Genomic DNA, 20349 nt, shown 5'->3' with positions numbered 1-20349 from the left:
GACAGGAAGAGCAAATATAATCATCTGTATATAAATGCAGACAGAGCAAATAAAAGAAAAATACAGCCAGCAGTCATTTAACTGCTTTGCAAAACTAAATACGCCTTTATTGTCTGTGGAGTAACCCCTAGCATTTCTTAAACTAATACTTCAAGAGTGATGTGAAGGAGACATTCCACCTACCAGCGCTCTCACTCCCATGACTTCATTCCTGCCGAAAGTGGCTCTTTCAACTTCCCATGCATCTGCTGTCTCATATATCTCATATGTGCCACACAGACAACCCTGAGCATGAAGCTCAGATAGAATTATCCAGAGGTCACACAAATTCTTTTTCTCTCCCTGTCCCACAATGTAATATCCTGCTTGTAGACATGTTGGGGAAGTTCAAGTAATTTCACACCATAAGCAACAAAACCATAGTAGGTTCTTCAAAGTTCCCTTGCATCTGGGAAAGATGTGGGAATTCCCCTCTGAAGGGAAGACATTTGTTACTGAAGCAACTAACAGGCAAGTGCATTAAGAGTGAGAAGAGTGAAGAAACAACCACCTTTCTCTGAGCAATAAGTGTAGTGTGACTTAGAAAAGTAAATTTGAACAAAATGTCTCACTAGGCACCCTACAAACTAGTTTTCCATGTTAAAAAAAAAAAAAAAGGTAAATTTGATGCAGGATATCTTCTGTTTGCCTGAATACAAAAATTATCTCAAGTAACAACATATATGAACTGCCATATAGATAATATTCAAATCTCTGAATACTGCTGAGTCAGTAGATCAAGAGAGCTAATGCCAAGATACCCTCCAAGTATATTTTTTATGAGGCAGTAAGTATCATAATGAGATTCCAAGTGTCTTTCTAAAGCATGAGGACAAGCTTGTTTTCCTTCTTGTTTAAACTCTACGTTTATTAGTAATGCTCCAGCTGTCACCTCCCTCCCAAAGGAAAGTTATTTGCTTCTCTGACTGCCAGCAGTGTGGTGGCATCCCATGAGAGCCCCAGACTACATCCTCTGCTCCCCGTGAGACTGCCTTGCTGCCATCTCCACTGATGCTGGCAACAGCTATTACTTGTCTTGTCTTGCTCAGGGACTTTTCAGTAGGCTTGCTGCTTGTTTTCTGCTTCTGAAAGTGAATAGCTTGTCTTGCATGCCCAAGAGGCAGAGAAAGGAAATTACTAAAGAAAGCAAAAATTGACTGGAAATTATATAGAAGCTGGTGGGGAAGCACTGAAAAGGCTGTGAGAGTAGAAAGTTCAGCTCCAGTCAAGACTAGGAAGAAAGAGTAAAATTGACTTAGGTGGAGTACTACTACGAAAGAGAAAATAGGAGGAAACACAAAGAAGGAACACTAAGACCTAGAAAAAAATAAACAGAGAAAAAAAAAAAAGAAGGCAGGAATCTTGACTTTAAAAACAGGCTGAGAAATGGAAATTGCTGGAAAGTGAGAACACAGGAACACAAAACCTGGAGAATAGGTGTCTAGAGTGAAAGCTGAAAAGTAGGGCAGATGAAGGAAACAAAAGGGAAATTGGAAAAAAAAAGAAGTTATCTCTAACATATCTTTATCAGTATAGAGAGGGGAGAATTCAGACCCGGATGACTCCTTTGTGCAGACCCAGTTATCACATCTTAGCAATCCCAACAAAACATATCTTTGAAAGAGGATTTTCACCCATGGAATCTCATGTCCTCTTACGGCTCAATCTTCTGCCCACTTTTCTCTCACATTATGTAACCTGTATCTGGATATACCCATGTATGCACACACATTATCCTGCTCAGCCTGAGTTGCTTAATGAAGGTACCAACATAGCTACAAAACCACCCTGCTGAGGTAATTTCAGCTGTTATTCCTAGTAATGCATTCATTTTGTTGATTAGTTTTCTGGGAAAGTTTGTGCTAAAGTACAAACTTCCCTTATTTAAGATGTTAGAAGGTGGAAAATTACTGAGGGAGAAAGAAATGTGTCATTTTTAAGTGCTTTGTTTTTCTTTAAAGTGTTCTTTTATTTAAATATGAGATCATTCAGAGCAAGTAAAATACATTTCCCTGAATCTTAATCACAGGCAGTTCTGCAATTTCAGGTTCTTGTGTATTACTTTAAATATCATCCTGGGGAGAAAGAAACAGTAAAGATTATGAAAGTGTTTTATGTAACTCAGAAAGTACTAGGAGAAAAAGTTCTGTGTTTTAAAAGAGAGGTAACAAAAGAACAAACTGACAAATTAGGAGTTGACATTTTGTATAGAGAAAAATCTTTCACTCTTTTTTTTCTTTTAATTCTTTGGAGCTAGAATGGAACCAGACTATGGAGCCCAATATTATATCTTCATTAAATTACATTTTGTCTCACCTCTACTTGAAGAAAATACCAAAAAAAGCCTGAGGAAAGGATCAGGGAAGACAATACCAAATGAAGCTTGAAGAAGGGATTAGGAATGCATTATATAGCTGAAATGGTTAAAGAGCAAGAGTGAATCAGACCTAGATGGAGCAAGTGTTGATCTATTCTAATTGCTGGTCTCTTACACAATAATTAAGACATGCAATGGTCTGCTTTATATAAGAGATTGGTTAAGTAATTACACTGGCTTCTGATCCTTTGTAATATATTGGATTTATTACTCATCTTGACCTTTCTGGATTTTTTTTTCAAACTGCTGTAAAAGCATCAGATATTATCATTTTGTGTGCGTTCGATATTTCTTGATGGTTTCTCTGAAGCATCTCAAGACGTTACAGAAGCAGTCACAAGGCTTTCCCTGCTGTGACTGCAGTTCTCTGATGGCGTCTCTAAAAGTTTTTAGGACCTCTTTTCCAGAAGACTTTTGGATAGATTGTAGTACTTTTATTTAGACTGACTGGAAAATCCTGTCGCCATAAAAAAGGAAAATTCTTGAAAGATCTGTTTGCCTGAAAAGTTCTTTACTTTTTCTCAGTAATCCAGTTGAGCTAATAAAAGGCACTACTTCCATCAGCAAACTATGTTCTTCCTATGTGTACGACATTTGGAAAAATGGCTTAGCTTAGATTTATTAGAAGACTTCTACATACTATTGCAAAAATCTAGTGTGTAACAGCACACCTTTTTTTTTCCCAAGTGTTCCTTTACATTTTGCTTTAAAAGGATGTGAAACTAAATCAGTCTAAATTTCCTGATTATTGAAAAGGAGAAATCATTTGACTGAGAAAACGATTTTTTCCGTTAGAAATAACTTGCAAATGAAAAATTACTGACCCATCATTAAGAGAGAACCATAGGAAAAGGTATTATATTTAGACTTTTTAGTTAGTTTGAACAGGTTAAATATATTTAAGCCCAGTTCTAAGGAGCTGTATTCTGTGTGTGTTCATGATTTCCTGTAATTTTTTAACCCATTGGTCAATTATAGTTGAGTTTGGCAGAAAGGAGGCATCTCACTGATACTAAGTTCTCACAGGTTTTATGACAGCAGGCAGTCAGGAGGACTAGGATTAGTACCCCACTGAGGGAATGACTACATCATTATCTAACAACTTGTTAAATGCCAGAAAATCTACATGTGGCAATAGGATGCAATATTCTTCATTTCTGGTGCACCTGAAGTTGTTCAAATTGCTTTGACACATTCTGTTTTATCATCTCAACAGAGGGTAAGACTTAAAAATAAATTTTGCTCAGAGGTCTTTCATGTAAGTAAAAACAGCTATGTAAATTTTTTTCTCTTTGAATGGGATTGCCTCAACTTTCCATTTTTCCATTACATTGAAAAGTTTCAACATAGAGACTCTGCTTAAATTTTACTTAAAAAATGGTAGCTCTTCCCCAGTATGTCTAGAATTGCGTCAAGAAACACTATTCTTTTTCCCTCAGGACTTGGTATTTTATCATCTTTTAAATATACCTGGATGTTCCTTGTGTCTGTTTTAGAAGCCTGTGTAGCCCCTTTGGTTATATATTTTAAAGCCCAAGAATGTTCTGGTCTGAGGCAGCCAACTTATCTGACTGAAAGACAAAGTACAAAACCTGAAAAAAGCCCTCTGATCTCTAAGCCAAAGAGAGTCCATGGGATCTCAATTGCCTTGAAAACCAATGACCAGCCTGTCTATTTCATTTTCAAAGCCCTCCAGTTCCCAAGACTCCCATTATATACCTGGATAAAGCATATCCAAATGCAGAAAATTTGCCATCCACCTGTGAGATAAACTTAGGCATAAGGAAGGAATACACAGATTTTGCAGCAAAACAATGAATGAAATTCAGATTCTGCCAGGACTGACAGGACTGAGTTAAAGCAGGGGTTTTTTCTCTGTCTAGCTCTTTTCAACTCAGATTAAGACAAGTCAACCCTAAACAGAGCATATGGTAGCTGGTATTGCTGTCTTTTCACAGAAAGCAATCTTTTTTATGCGTTTGCAATCAGGAGGGATAAAGATTTGACCAATTATATTTTCTTGGCTTAGTTGATTAAATGTTGGCCTTCTGCATACTTTTCTGTCATTCCCTTCTTGATTAGAATTCTCTATTCAACTCTTTATATGCATTTTTTATGCTTCAGTATTATTATTGCATTAAATTCAAATGCAGAGAGAATAATCCTTTTGAGGCAATATGGTTCAACCAAACCTCCAATAAAGGCACTCTGATGAAAGATATCCATCTTTTTCCCAGCTTGTTAATTGATTTAATGGAGCTTAAGAAAAAGCAGTCCTGTGCATCTCAAGCTCATCTTTGGATTGTCCATTATATTTAGAAGATTAGAAAAGAGAAAAAGAAAGAAAAAAGACACTATTTATTCCACTCTTTCATTCATCCACCTGCTTATCCATTTTCTAACTATTTTTAAAAGGAATTTAGCTTTCATCTTCAATGTTCTGATATGTTAAATGCTGCTTAAGTTTGTTTTCCATCTGGAAAAAGGATGAGAGGCTTTAAAATGGGAGCAGCAATACAGCCAATGTTTTAAGGCAGTCTGTTTAAGAGAGATAACCAGTCTAATTTCAAAAGCCTGAGAAGTCCTGATAATTGAGATAACTACTTAAAGTTTGGTCTCTCTGACCAGTCTCTACTTCTTGAAGGTTTTACCCTTTGAACTATTTTGCTGAACAAATTTTCTCTGTGTATGCTTTTTGGAAAAAACATCCACAGTTTATTACAGAAGGTAGTGTGGAATTAGTGCTGTACCATAACAGCAGTTGCGGTAGAGACTGTTCTGTCTTATTAACTGAATAAATAAACTGCAATTTGCAAAAGTATTTAACAATCACTGTTTCAGTTTTCTGTCCCTGAGTAACTAAATGTCTTCATTCCCATTTGTATGTGGGTACACTGGAATATTGTACTTGTTAATCCTATACAGTATTTAAAAAATAATATCTTGGGGGGGGGCTAATTAAGGCTGAAATCTTTGTTTAGCAGGAATTTTAAATATTGAAGTTTCCCATTATGCCAATGAGAATACAGATTTAAACACAAGTGCTTTAACAGTATAGCATAAAATGAATACTAAGGGATATGAAGTTGAAAAAATCCTATCAGCATCAATATCCTGTTGGTATCTATATGATTATCCTTATTTTGTGCTAGTGCATGGAAAAGTGGCACAAGTTAGACTTCATGTTTCCTTCACAATGAATGAAGCAATTTTCATGTTTTTCTAAACATTAATCCCTTTCAGCAATTAAGAAAGAGGAGAAAGTTTTGCTAAGAATCACAAAACTCTGTCCAGTTTGCTTGCTCACAAGTCTCTACTGCAGCACTGCTTCTCCATGTCTTTGGAGCCTCCAGCCACCTCCTCCAGATGGTGATCTGGTTTAATGCTTCTGGAAAGCATTTCCACTACTATGCCTTTGTACTGAAACTCCACTTGCCATCACCAATCAATAAATGGTTTACATCTATGTCATCTGTTTGGCAGCTACTACTTTTTAATACTATATGCTCCAAAAAAACCTAGTTCAGTTGCTACTTACAGCTTTGCTCAGTGAAGACTACCTCTAGTATCCACCAAAGTCAGTAAGATTTCACCTGATCACCACAAGAAAAAGGGATTTGTTTTAGAATAGTGCTGGAAAGAGTGCTGCAGTTTTCAGGACAGTGCTTGGTTCACCTGATAGCAAGGCAGAGTAATTGTGCTTGAGAGAAAGAAAAAGAGGACACAGTGGAGTTTCACAAAGGTAGCCTGAGTTACATTTGTGTGAATTATTAGGTAAAATATATTGATTGGGGTGCTTTATTGTTTAAAACTTACAGTTAGAATGCAGGACAGCATGAAGAGTTTCTCTCACTTGAGAAAAGGAATGGTGTGCATGGAATAACTTGTGGATGAAAGCAGGGAGGAAGAAACCTGTGTTTGAAGCTATCAGAGGTAACTGGGGGCTAAAACAAAGTTTGAAGCAAAGAACTAGGTGGTGGGAAAACATAAACATGCCTTAGAAGAAATGGAAAGCTATGGTTTGGATACAAATTTTTTGTGTTATTTCTGATTTGGTCTTGTTTGATCAAGATCAGAAACGAAGTTGTGAATGCATCCATGGAAAGTTTATTGTGTGTTCTGAAACAGGCAAGAAATTCCTTCTGCCATCCCAACTCTCCATTTGTCCTCTCCTCCCTTCTCCTGGTCCTCATGTATTGCAACACAAATGGCCAAAACTGAACAAGAACACAGCTCCCAAGAGAATGTTTTTTATCTACACCCTGTCTGTATGGTTTAGTTGACACAGTAGCAACAACAACCAGGAAAATAGTTATTTAAAAATCAGCGTTGATTTGTTCACTGAGTTATTTTACAGCTCTTGAGCAGCTCTGGATGAGAAATACTGTTATCTTGTTAATTGCTAGGTTAATACTTACTCTTCTTATAATGAATTAAAAGCCCATTGGTTCAAAGGCTCTCTCTATAAATGTATTAAGTGTCTTAAATTAAATCTTACTGATTATACTGGATAAATCCCAGTTAGCTGAACTTGAAATATCTACACTGAAATTATGTTTAGTGTTTTTAAGTACATTTCGGTTTGCATCTAATTTGATTTGTAACTACTCAATAAAGGCCTACTTTATATTATGCACAAGAAATATCAAACTCTTAACTCTACCTAACACACAAAATTTAGACATTGTTAGACCATGTATATTCCACATTTTAAAGTGGGAAAAAAATATTTTATAATGAATGAGAATTATTTAGATTTCTTAGGTAAAAGTATGACAGGACCCTGAATGCCTGTATGTACTAGAATATTTACAATGCCAGCTATAGAGGTACACATCTATATATAACAGAAAGATATAAAAAGAAAGATAAAGAGGATGCACAATCCCTTTCTAATTCTGAACTCGGCCTTCATCACTGCTTTGCAATGTGAACTGGGGCAAGCTAATTGTAATACCATTTGAATTTGACTTCTAAAGGAAACTACTGGCAAGGATGCTGGAGTGGTATCAGGTGCAAAGGCTCAGTGATCTTATGTTGTGAGTAGCAACTTGCAATACAGGTGTAAGAAGCACATGACCCACATTCAGGCCACTGCACCAGAGCTCAAGCATGCAGAAGTAGAAAAATACTGAAAGTGCTGATTTTAGAGCCCTGGCTCACAGTGAAACATGAGGATGATGCTCATTTGTACGGGTGAGACATAGAGAGCTGGCTCCAGAAAAGTTATCAGCAGGTCATAAAAATGGAGATGAATTTTCTGGGAATAATTTAGTATAGTGTCATCCAGACAGCCCTCAAGACAGAATTTGCTTGAGAGTACCACTTTGGCTAATATTGGTAGCTGCAGGGAAAAGAGATGAATAAATTGCAAGGGAGTTGTAAAGAGTGGAAAAAATTTGAGGAGGGCAAATGGTGACAGCAGAAACAGCCTCAATAGCAGATCATGTGGAGCAAAGAGAAGGCAATCTGGCAGGAGTAGACAAGTCAATGTGTATTAGTAATACAGCTAGAGTAAAAGTAATGCATCAGACTTCAAACATTCAGTGTCTTGTGTGTAGGCAGACACATTAAATAATGGCATGGCATCAGAATAACAGAGTCACTTTACAACTAGGAGCCAAATCACAGTCAAGACTTGACATATCAAGGAGGCACCAGGACATCCTCAGCATTTTTAAATTCTGAAAACTCATATTCTATAGAACATGGAGAAGAAGCAGTGATGTAAATAATAAACAAGAAACTAGGGGAGATACCTACAGCCTTCTGCTGTCTACATTTACGTCTGTTACTCTGTTTTGCTCTCTGAATGCCATCACTGAGGCCTTAAATACTTGTGCTTGTGCTTCCACTACAGGACTGGACATACACTAAAAGCAAAGGGGTCAGATGACAGCAGGGCACTCAGGATCTGCCATTAGCATCTCTGCATGAGCCCAGGCAGCCATGGGATGCAGTTCTTTATGTAATTTTAATATTCTTTTTCAAAACAATTTCAGTTCATCTGCTTGCTCAAAGTTTAAAATTTATTTAACTATTAGTAGCATTTAATTAAATTATATATGTAATTTAATTGCTCACTTAGTGAATTAAACATAGGCTTAGTTTATTTCCATAAGAAATATATTCCCATAATTTACTCAGAAAGTTCTTCAAATTATTTTTAGACTATATTTTAATCTCTACTTTGATGAATAAATTTATCTATATTGATTTTATATCATAGAAGGACCCCTAAACCCACAGTGACTACAATTCATTTTAAGGTAATATATTATAAATATAGTCTGGTGGCATAGGAAATAAGTGCTGAGATTTTTGGCAACCGCAGAAGAGGAGAGACCATATCAGAGTACCTAGTGCAGTATATGCACTTAGTACTTTGCAAAGATATCAACAGTTTTACACAGCATTCTTCTCACACAGACATCCCAGACATGTGTTTGCATGTGTGTGTCAGAATATATGTATATAGGTGTGTATGTATATGTATGTATATATGTGTATATATACATAGACACGTATATACATACATACACATATGCATATAGATGCTCTCCCATATATGTATTTGTATGTGTACTGGACATACCTCTATGTCTTGTACATTAAATGAAAAAAAAAAAAATTAACTAATTAATGTGTCCTATTAGAAACTATATTTCAAATTAGATTTAGTTATCTTATTTAGAGGTTGATACAACTCGCGTAAGAGTCTGTGCTTGTATAACCCAAGTTATAATCTCCAAGCAAAGAGGTGAGAGGAAAGAAGATTCTGCTCCAAATCCCAATTATGTTCTTTGGAAATGAAATGTCCTGATGTTCTATATTCTGCAAGGACACATGATCTGTATCTATTTTCAGCGAACATCTTCTCACATGGCGGCCTAAAAATAGGCCAGCCATGAACTTTAAATAATGGCTCAGGAAGGGTATTAACCTCTTTCTCACATTCTAAGTTTGTCCCATTGCTCTAAGTATCAATATTATGAAGAAGGTATCTGGTGTTAGAGAATGACAAAGCAAGCTACATACACTCCATTTCTGCTCCCCTACAGATGTCTTTGCCTCTTAATTCCCTTCAAGGTCTGTTATATAAATTAAGCTGTACACACACTATATGGACAGCATTGCTCTTCCTGTGCAGTAGTAGTGAATCTGTTTTCTTCCAGGCATTAAAAAGCATGAACTATTTCATTTCCAACCCTGCAGGGTGGGACACTTTCTACTCTTGCTGAAAACTTGTATTTTCATAAATACACAAGTCTTGTTTAATGTGTGGCAATGGTTGGTACATCGAATTTCTGGATTTTTGTTTTGGGGACTGTGGATATCTGTATAACCTGCATTTCCCAAATAATCTCTTGCAACTCCCATAGCATAATGCAAATTTTTCAAATATTTCTCAATAGTTCTGCTCTTTTCTTACTTTTTTAATAGATACAGATACATTGTTGCTTCCTGATTTTCAACTTAGTAAAATAAGAAATTCTCACTAGGAAATAAACTTATTTTTTGATACATGTAGGGATATTAATGAAACCACAAAAATAATAGTTTTCAGTTGCACAGTGATATAATGACAGCCATAAAGGCTAAAGCGAAAACTGCTAATTACAAAGAATGTGGCATTTCTATAAATTTATATGTTTACCACACAGGTGTTTATTTTATCTACAGAATATTTTAGATGTGTAGCAATCCTCCCATTGCTTCAGTAAGTGCACAAACATGCAATTATCAGTTCATAAACTTGCAGCTCTTCATGTTTTAGGGTTCCTTATTTCTGTCCTTTCAACCAAGCATGGACTTGTTTTGCTTTTCACAAGTGAGGGAAAAGAAAAATGGATTTATTGAGAAGAAAATTAACATAGACTCCACAGAACAAGCTAGGAGATGAAAATCCTTTTCAGGGAATTCCTTGCCTGTCAGTGCTCTACTACAACCAAGGCTGGCTTAGCATCCAGTGCTACTACTGAGCCAGCACTGTGAAAAGGTATTGTGAAAGAGGCGGTGGGGACAGATAAAAATATTGCCTTGAACTCAGTCCAGGAGCTACCAGGAAGTCTGTACCTGTACTCACAGTGTCAGACACCACATTTTGCTCCAGCTTTTAATTTCACTCATCTCTGAGAATCTCATTAATCACTAGAAGTATCATGTATTAAGTTCTTTCAGTGTTAGACAGTTATCTTTAAAGAAAAGGTGTAATTCAACACCTTGCGCATCCATATCTATGCTATATTTCATTATCTTTCTATTTATAATAATTCCAAAATTTTTAATTCAATATCCATTTCCATTTAATCACTTACATAAAAATTATTCATCAAAATATAACAGATTTTCAAAATATTATTTTGGAGCTGTGATGGAGACTCCAGATTTTCCACTGATGTTTCAATATAAATTCAGTATTTCAAATTTGACTTGTCTGCAGTAAAATTTCTGCAGAAAAAATTTTAAGCATTTGCTTATTGCATCTTCTAGATAAGTTACAAAAGTACAGATTAGGCAGAGTTTTGTGCAGGTTTCAAAGTAATGTACAACTTTTTTTGCTCAAGTAGCACTAGGATGGAAGTAAAACAATGATTTAGCATTGCCTTGAGGTGCAAAATTTAACTTGGATTATCTCCCACAGCTTTAACTAGGTTAACCTTCCTACATCATTGCTGCATCAACAGAAAATTAAATTCATAAATGTACCTTCAGAACAGATCTGATGCTCTGTTGTTTTTTGCTCTCCTTGTCTTTGCCTTTGAGATCACATGCATTTAAAAGGCAACTACAGATTTATGCATAGGAAGGGCTGTGTACCCTTCTGTATGCTGTTACTACCATAACGTGCAACTGAGTGCATAAAAATAGGCACACGCATTTGCTTCTGCATCAAACAGTTCATGGCATATTTATTTCCTCTCGCTGGAGGTGAGTCACAACTCTAATCTTTGTGGTGACTTTCATGGACAGTGGCATGTTAAAAGGTGCCCCCTCAACACAGAACCTTTTGTATTTAATGCCCCTCACAGCATTTTTGCTGGCTCCAAACAAATGTGCTCAAAAAGCCTTTAGCCTGCTTTCTGAATTTAAGTTCCACAATGAAAACTCAAGGAAAAGATGTTCACTTTCACCCACCTCCATTAATGACATTTACAGGAAAGGGATGGATGTGGGCATGTCTGTACTGTGCAGCTCTGTCTTGTTTGAAATATGTTTTCTACTGGAGTCCTAGCTGCATCCTGCTCTCTGCTTTGCCCCTTCCCCTTCCAATCCTTTCATTATGGAATGCTGTGATTTTTTATTCCAGAAGTCAATGAAGAAGAAATGGAGAACCCTGGAGTACCAAGGTGTCAGATCCTAGTCTTGACTTAAGAGAAACAATGTAATTTCCAGCTCCGCATCAAGAATTTTAATTTACTTATTTTTCATTTATCTTCAGTTATTCTCTAAAGAGTTCAGAGGAACATATTTTAAATTCTGCTGTTTTACTGTAATGAATTTGTAGTCATAATTCAGGGGTTAGTGACAAAGATAATTTGGTTTTAGCTAATAAACCAAAATTTTCTGCATCGTACCAAAAAGGACACCTGTCAAGCCAAAGCAAGCTTGGTATTAAAAGAATGTGTTTACATAGGAAGACCTAACTCAGGAGTTACCTGAAGTATGTTTCTATTACTATTTTGGAACCTCCTAAAAATCAGCAATGCTATCTCTAATTGCAGTAGCATATTCAGATCTGATAGAAATGAACATGTTGTGGTAGGCACCAACTTATACAAGCTCTCTTGGCTTTCACCAGAAACTACAAGGAGATTAAAAAAAAGTGCTTGACTCTTTCCATCCACTGCCCCAAGCGCCACCTCGCTATCAAGCAGCTGAGCAATTCTTTGGTCTGTTAAAAGCTGAGACATGACAGACACTTGGAAGCACGATCTTGGGCAGAAGAAGGCCATGGGTGAATTTAGTCTCTGCAGGACAGCTGCCATTCTCTCAGTGCGCTGGACCTGGTGCCCACAAAAACCTTTCTGATTCTGCTCTTCAGATGCCTCAACAGCACTTCCAACATGAGCACGCACAGACTGGATTTGCTTTTCTGTAACACGATTTTACCTCTCTCACAGCACCGAGTTTGCATCTAAATAGTCTGGAACTTTTATCAAACAGCTTGCCTTGCTTTATATGAAAGACAACTGCTGCACTAAGAATTGGGCAATTATTTGGATTAGTATATTTGCAGAGCCCATGAAAGAACTGTCACGTCTGAAATATTTATTAAACAATTACAACAAAGGAGTCTTGTAGGTGCAGTAACATGACTATTCAAAATCATAACTACTGAGAAGTACTGGTGTATTATTATCTGTGCTATCGGAAGCAGTTAGATCTGGGACTTGTCAAAGCATGTCTCAGCTCAGGATGGATTTGCTAATAAAGCATGTCAAACACAGAGAGGACTGTGATCAAAGTTTCCTGAACACGGGGAGCAGCAGAGGAAGTGGCTCGCAATTTGGCCACAGCATGTACACCATGAATGTGCATACATCAAAGGGCAACCACTCCCCAGAACTCAGCAAATCAAACCCCATTGTCTTAGGTCCCTGGGAAACAGCCTGGAGTGTGCACACCATTTGTTACCATGTCACACCTGCAGAGAAAAATCATCTTAAAACACAATAATCCAATCACCTGGTGATTGTCTGCCCATTTCCACATTAAAATGGCCATTTGCTACTATTTCCAATTTTAAAAGCTTCATTATAGTTCCATCTAATAACTTCTCTTTTGTATACTTGGACTGCAATTTAGACGTAATTTACACAGATATTTGAAAGCCACCAATTTTCTTTTTCGGTATTAGCCAAATAAATCGTGCTGTGGTATATCAGCATTTATTCTGCAAGACTGACATGCTGCATAATTCACTCGTGATTCTGTACTCCAGAATATGAACTACACTTATACTTTATCTGTGCCTCTGAGAAAAACAAAGAAACAAAGAAACAAACAAATAAAAAACCCTCTTTTTTTTCACTAGTTAAAGGTAAGGAAATATTTAAGTGACTTCCAATGTGACTACCTCTATAATAAGGATACATTTTCTTAGTTCCTGTCTTTAAGCTTCATATTAAGGATCACTGCATATTGAAATGCAGGAAAATAAAATGGATTGTAGTGAACTGGTTACCTGTCTTTTATGAGATAAATTTATGGGCATAAGTTGCAATGGAATCAAAATCTCCAAATGCAAACATTTCTATGATACTTTTCTGTGTTTTAATAAAAAAAAATCTACCATTATTTTAATATTTGAAAGTCCATAGCCCATAATCATAATGACTACACTATTAAAAAGGATCAAATCTTTTGGGTGTAATGTAATCACACCCCATTTTGGCCTTATATTAGTACTCTGGAGATGCTTCATCTTTTGTGTACAGGACTACAGTGTAGTCTAAATAAGAATATATTGCTCAGTGTTTTCTAAAGATAATCACTAAATAAAAATAAAGATATTGAAAAAGAGATAAATTTTAATTGGAAAAGGAGAAGGTCAACAATTAAGAAAGAACACCAAGGTTACCAAATTGCTACTTTTAAACTGACTTTAAACACACAAAATATTTCTCTACAAAAATACCTAATTTGTTTACAAGTACCAAACCATCTGGTTTGGGTCCAATTTTCACTCAGATACAATATAAATTATAAATCCAGTAATGGCAGCTTTCCTTCACTTTATTGTGAGAGTACTTATCTTACAAGAACTGTCACAAAATGCCACTCCTAATGCAGCACTAAGAGGCTTCTTGGAACCTTACACCTGACTCATTAGGCTGTCATAGGTACCTCAATTTACCTACATTCACTATCCCCATGGGAACAACAAAGGTCAAGGACTTCACAAAGGTCTGTTCAGTTCCAGAAACAGCACCATGTAAAGGTGGAGGAGCTTGTTAAAAAGAAACTAAAAGAAGCTTCTTATTGTCTGGTTGGAAGTTACTGGTGGGGAGGAATATTAAATGATACACCTAAATAAAAGCATGAAATAATGTATTCATTACCACTTAGAGTTACTTTTTACCATTACAATTTAAAAGAAAAAGTAAACTCAATGCTTGGCAGTGATCAAAAAGCAAATCAACATTAGGAATTACTTGCATTATTATAGCATCAGTATTCTTGTTCCAGACCTGGTGCTTTCAGCTCTAAAAGGCTACAGTAGACTCGGGGAAAAAATGAAAATGGCAAGAAGAATGATCTAGCTTTCATGCAAGAAAGAATTAACATTAAAAAAATACACTTTAAGGATGTTATCCTATAACTATAAAATTGTAACTGGCATGCAGAGTCAGCAAAAATTGATTGTACTATATAATTTTTGCTACAAGAATTAATGGCCATCAAAACCAAGAAACTTTTGGGGCAGTTTTCAATCCTAAAAGAAGGTGGTGGTTTCTCATGCAGGAAGGGTCAGGTCTGTGCTCTTTGACAAAGGATGGTGAAGTTGCAGAGAGTACTTAGAATAAAGAAAGCAAATAAGTAATTGGAAGAGATATGCATTACCCAGTACTCAAATCACATCAGTCTCAGAGTATCCCTGGACCTGAAAATACTGAGAGTCAGGAAAGTCATTAAGGGACACACCATACTTTCCCTGTTCTTGTTCTTTCATGGGCATGCACCCACAGCCACTGCTGGCAAGACTGATGGCTTAAACAAAGGCCAGAGCTGAGTCACTTTGACTTATACTCAGTTATAAGACGGAACTAGCAATGTATATGTATTTCAACTTTTATAACTCAGGTGTTCTTTTGGAATATATATCTCTTAGGTGCATTTGGGTTTTTTTAGCTTCTTATCTGTAGAGTCTGCATTTCATATCACGACAGTTACTAAGACCACTTTTGGGATTAAGGCCTCCTGAGGCCAAAGGATATTCAAGCCTTGTAGATGGTAAGAGTTACAAGTTAAAAAATGTGATATTTAATAGCTCAGCCTGCTGAAGAGCTAGAGATGATATTTATATAAGAACAACATGCTATTTGTTTCTAATCACTACCTCAAGAAATAAGGGAGAGAGACAGTTAATTGCAAATGCTATTAAAGAAAGAATTTATTTCACATGTCAACTGCTGTTAGAAAATGCAATCTTTTTTCTAAGCTAGTCAGCTATGTTTTCTTTACTGTGAGAGCACGTGTGTGTGGGTGGTGTGTGCAGAGAGAGTCTGATATTTATCTCAGACTTGTTGCAGAACTTGTATGGAGCGACAGATAGGCTGGATGAATCCAACACTTCATGGCATCTAAGAAGTAATTTAAAATCTTTCATCTCTAGCAAAATTGTAACTGCCAGGAGTCTCATGATCTTCCTGCTCTTGAGAAGACTGGACACATTATCAGATAAGTCTACCTGTGGAAAAGGGGATATGCTTTCAGTTCAAGTCAAATTTCTGAATTTAGTGAAAAGAAACCCTTATCCTTTACTTTTGTCAGAGAGCATGTATACTTACAAGCAGGTATGCACAGAACATATTGCAATTTATGGTTAATTCAGTTTGAGTGTGTAGAGCTGAGAGTATCCAATTAGTTACATTACTAGTGAACTAATACACCCAAATTGTGCAATTAACTAAACAGGGGAGAATATAGAGCTTTTCAGTCTCATAAATGTACCCTTAATTCCCAGTCATCAAATGCAATCTTTTTGTTAATACTAGATTAGCCTTGAAGGATGCAGGTCAGCCACCAGTTGCTTTACTCAGCTTTGAAGCACTTATACAGAGCCTTCTACAGTTTAAAAAGCTTCAGGATTCCTTTTCCCCTTTTTTTTTATGAAGCCTTGTTAATTCTCCACAATAAGCATGACTCTATTTCTATTATCCAACCAAGCTAGGCACTCACTCACATGCATCAACTCTTTTCTCAGATTTTCATTATTTTAATCATCCAATCTACTATGAATGTTCCATACATAATGTTCAGAAGCTCATTAAAATGAACATCCATCCTCTTTCACAAAGAAAGTCTTATCCTCTGCTATCAAGGCAGATGATTGTCCTGCTCTACACTGGTGTGACCTCACCTTGACTCCTGTGTGCCGTTTTGGGTGCTAGAGTGTAAAATGACATTGAACTATTAGAGGAGGGTAACAATGATGGAGAAGGGCCTTGATGGGAAGCTAAATAGGAGCAGCTGAGGTCACCTGGTCTGTTCAGCCTGTGGGAGACCCCATTGCAGTTACAACTTCCCTGTGAGGGGAAGAGAAGAGGCACTGATCTCTGCTCTGAGTGCCCAGTGGCAGGGCCCGAGGGAATGGCCTGAAGCTGAGTTAGTGGAGGGTTAGAGAAAGGCTGGCTAGTAGAAAAGATTTTTCACCCAGAGGGTATTTGGGCACTGGAACAGATTCCTCAGGGCAGTGGTCACAGCACCAGCCTGAGAGAGCTCAAGAAGTGTTTGGACACCACTCTCAGGCACAGGGTGTGACTCCTGGGGTCAGGAGTTGGACTCAATGACCCTGATGCGTCCCTTCCAACTCAACATATTCTATGATTCTATGATTCTATAAGCATATACAGCTTTATTACTAGCATTTATCATGTAAAAATTATTTTTACACCAGATTTTTGCTGCTAATTCTATGTACTTTAGCTATTTTTAATGGTTGAATGATCATATTTATATCACGCATAATTACTTTCTTGCTTAAAAAAACTCCAAAATTTTAAAACGTGGAGCAGAAAGAAGGTCATCATTCTAAAAGAAGGCATAGCTGTGGAAAATTTCAGCCCATACAGTAAATTTGAATGGCTGAGAACAAGAAGTAGTGAAAACCCTGCAATTTTGTCATAACATTTCACGATGCTATATTTACTCAGCAGTTAGTATAGTTTCTTTTGTTCTGCTTACTCCAAATGAGGAAATAATGGTTTCAGATTAATATCTTCATCAGAAGCTACTTTCATCAAGCTAAGTATGTCCTATGGAGACTCTGCATATTTACTCTGAATTCCAAGTATAATCAAATGTAGGATTAATAAAAAACTTAAGAAAGGCACTAAATATTTAGTTTTCAATGATGCAGCCAGGGTATTTGTGCTGTTACCTATTATAGCCTTGTGCAGTTAATGGCATGTAACATGGTAAAGCCCATCCAATATATGGACAACTGTGTTCCACCTTTAAAAGCCTCCAATTTATTATCCATTATTTGCATCAAAAAGACACCACCTGCACTACTAAGCTGAACATACTGAAGTGGTAGCAAAAACAGAATTTGAAACTATTAACTAAGCAAAATACCTAAGTGATGTTTTCAGGCCACAGTTGATAAGCTGCCATGAAAATTTGGACAAATTCATTGAGAAACCTGTTCTGGCACTGCCAGTGGCCAGTTATTATTTTTTCTCTTTCTTTTTTGACCTTTCTCTGGAACTCTGCTGTGTTGTCAGCAGGGCAATGTGCAACCTGATTGTACCTAATTTTTTATTATATAATAGAGAGAACAAAGAAGACCTGCTAAGTACAGCACAACCACAGCAAAATCAGAAGCCACACGTTCCATGAAATTCTCTTATTCTTTCATGTTTTTAAGGGGCTCAATAATTTTTGAAATTTTACATGCTTGATCTCTCACCAGAAGTGCTTTTTGTTTTCTATGGTTGACCAAATTTGCCTTTCTGCTTCTAGGCTGTTAGAAAAAAAGGAGGGGAAGGGGACAGGGCTAAGTGAGGGAGGGTGGAACGGAAGGAGGGAAACAAAAAAGGAGGCAGGAAAAGCTGAAAACACAAGTAATTAGGGTGCCACAATTGCAAATTGCTGATAGTAAAATTGTATTTTGCAATGGAAGGGAATCAGGCTTTACTTTTGGAGAAATGCTTTCCTTAGAAGTAGAAACAGATGAAACTGTTTCTGCTGTAGTGTCTGTACATGCTTCTGTTCTCTTAACAAAGCAAAAGCTCCATACTGGCCAAGATTCATGTTTTTACTCTCACTGTAGTCTAGGGATGGTTCCCACACTTTTCCTGTCCCACAAGGCATAGTCTTGCAGTACATTCTCCTCTTGGCATTTCAAAAGCTACTGAGGGGAGCCACAGTGTAAACAGACAGTGGCAATGCAGAAGCCAGGGCCCTCGACCTGCATTCCAAAACACAAACTCAAAATATAAAGGAAGGCCTCAGACTACACCTATGTGAGGGAATTAAGTAGGTCAAGGATCTGGAACTTAGTCATGGGTTATTAAATTGTTAGAGAAATCATGGTTTGGCCTGATTTTGACTTTAAGCATCTAGCAAAGACCAATAATTTTGGGCAGCACTCACCATTACCACTTGGCAGTTTGTAGGAGGGATGCTACTATGAGACTTTCACAACAGAGATGTGGATAAACTGTGACTAGGCAAGGCTTTGTTTCTTTATGACTATTTTAAATATGGAACCTGATTGATTTTGGTAATGGATTGTATGACATGTTTTCCCCTACCAGCAAAGTGCAGGATTCAGTACTATAGAAAATACACCTCTATTCTCTCTTTATCCCTCAAAACTTGAAAAAAACGCTCACCAACTTTCATCCATCTATCTATCTATCTATCTATCTATCTATCTATCTATCTATCTATCTATCTATCTATCTATCATCTATCTATCTTTCCAAAAGTACAGATATCATGCTGTGTTCTGTTGGGTGTTGTATATACATTACACACAGCCATATATATACACATATATGGGCATGTAATCAGCACCACTCCTCCAAAAGCAGAGGATATTAGAAGGCATTACTTGGCATCACTGAAAATTACACACATGCCAGACTGTTCCACCCTTAAATTTCTTCTTTCTTTCCTCTTTTCCCTGTTCAGGCTCTCTTCTCTCTGAGTTTTTCAACTTGCTTCTTCTCTGGGTTTTTCCTCTTCTTTCATTAGAGGATATCAGCCAACATCCCTGAGCAGGTCAGGCATGAGCACAACACAACAAAAGACCATCTGATTTCTACTCCCAGTAAGCAGCTACTTCTACTACCACAAGATGTTACCTGGTCCCACACCAGCAATGAAAATTCCAACTGCTTCCACACATCACATCACATAACATAGCAAAGCATAACCCCTAAAACTGGAATACATACTACAGTTTCAACAAAATAAATTTTTTAAATGGCTTTTATATATAATATTCCAACTTCCTCATCTCAAGTAAAGACCACCTTTACCAATGGTGCTGCTTTAGAAAATGAAAAAAAGCAACCCTCCCTTTGTGGTGACTTTCAGTGGTTTTATCTCTATAGAGGTATGGCTAACAAGTAGAGAGACTAGAAAAAGAATTTCACTCCGGATCATTTTAGTCCAGCTGATCTCTGTTTCAAAAAGTGGAAGAAAACCAGGAATTTTAATCAACAATAAGGGTGTGGTTTTACTCTTTGGCAGGATTTTATCCTTTGACATTCTTGTGTGGCTGTGATTGATGGAACTGGTCATGATTATGATCTTCTTATTATTTTGTGTCAACCCAGGATAAATTTAATTATCATGGTCATCCATTGACTATGGTAAAAAAAATGAACTGCTATAGAAGGTAAAAAGCATTTCAACACAGAAACAGCAAAGACAGGAAATTTTTTCCTAGCATTAAGAGCTATTCAAATACTTTAACCTTACCTCCCTGAGAGGATCATTGAGCTCATTCAAAATATTTTCTTCATCAAAGATCTTGCCTTGGTAGCGATGCTCATAGTAATCATGGATCTTCTGGCGCATTTCAGCAGGTAACTTGTGGAATGACATGTACTGTTCCACTTGTTTGTACTGTCAGGATAAAAAAAGAAGGGAGAATTAGAAAAAAGCCTCAAATTTTTTCTATCTTAAAGTACCTACAGTACACAAATTCATTCATTTGTCCACTTAAGCTCTACATATTTTATAAAGGTAAC

At 36.8% G+C, this 20349-nt stretch overlaps 1 protein-coding gene across 1 annotated transcript in view; it reads right to left on the bottom strand.

The window, feature by feature from the left end:
• HCN1 (hyperpolarization activated cyclic nucleotide gated potassium channel 1) overlaps positions 1–20349 on the bottom strand; it is a 194314-nt gene that overhangs the window by 23645 nt on the left and 150320 nt on the right. Inside the window, exon 5 of the mRNA XM_059873869.1 lies at positions 20078–20224. Coding sequence (XP_059729852.1) covers positions 20078–20224 — 147 coding nt within the window. The remainder of the gene's footprint in view (positions 1–20077; positions 20225–20349) is intronic.

Source organism: Haemorhous mexicanus, chromosome Z, assembly GCF_027477595.1.
Source record: "Haemorhous mexicanus isolate bHaeMex1 chromosome Z, bHaeMex1.pri, whole genome shotgun sequence".
Lineage (NCBI taxonomy): Eukaryota > Metazoa > Chordata > Aves > Passeriformes > Fringillidae > Haemorhous > Haemorhous mexicanus.
This window is presented reverse-complemented; position numbering and strand designations above follow the sequence as displayed.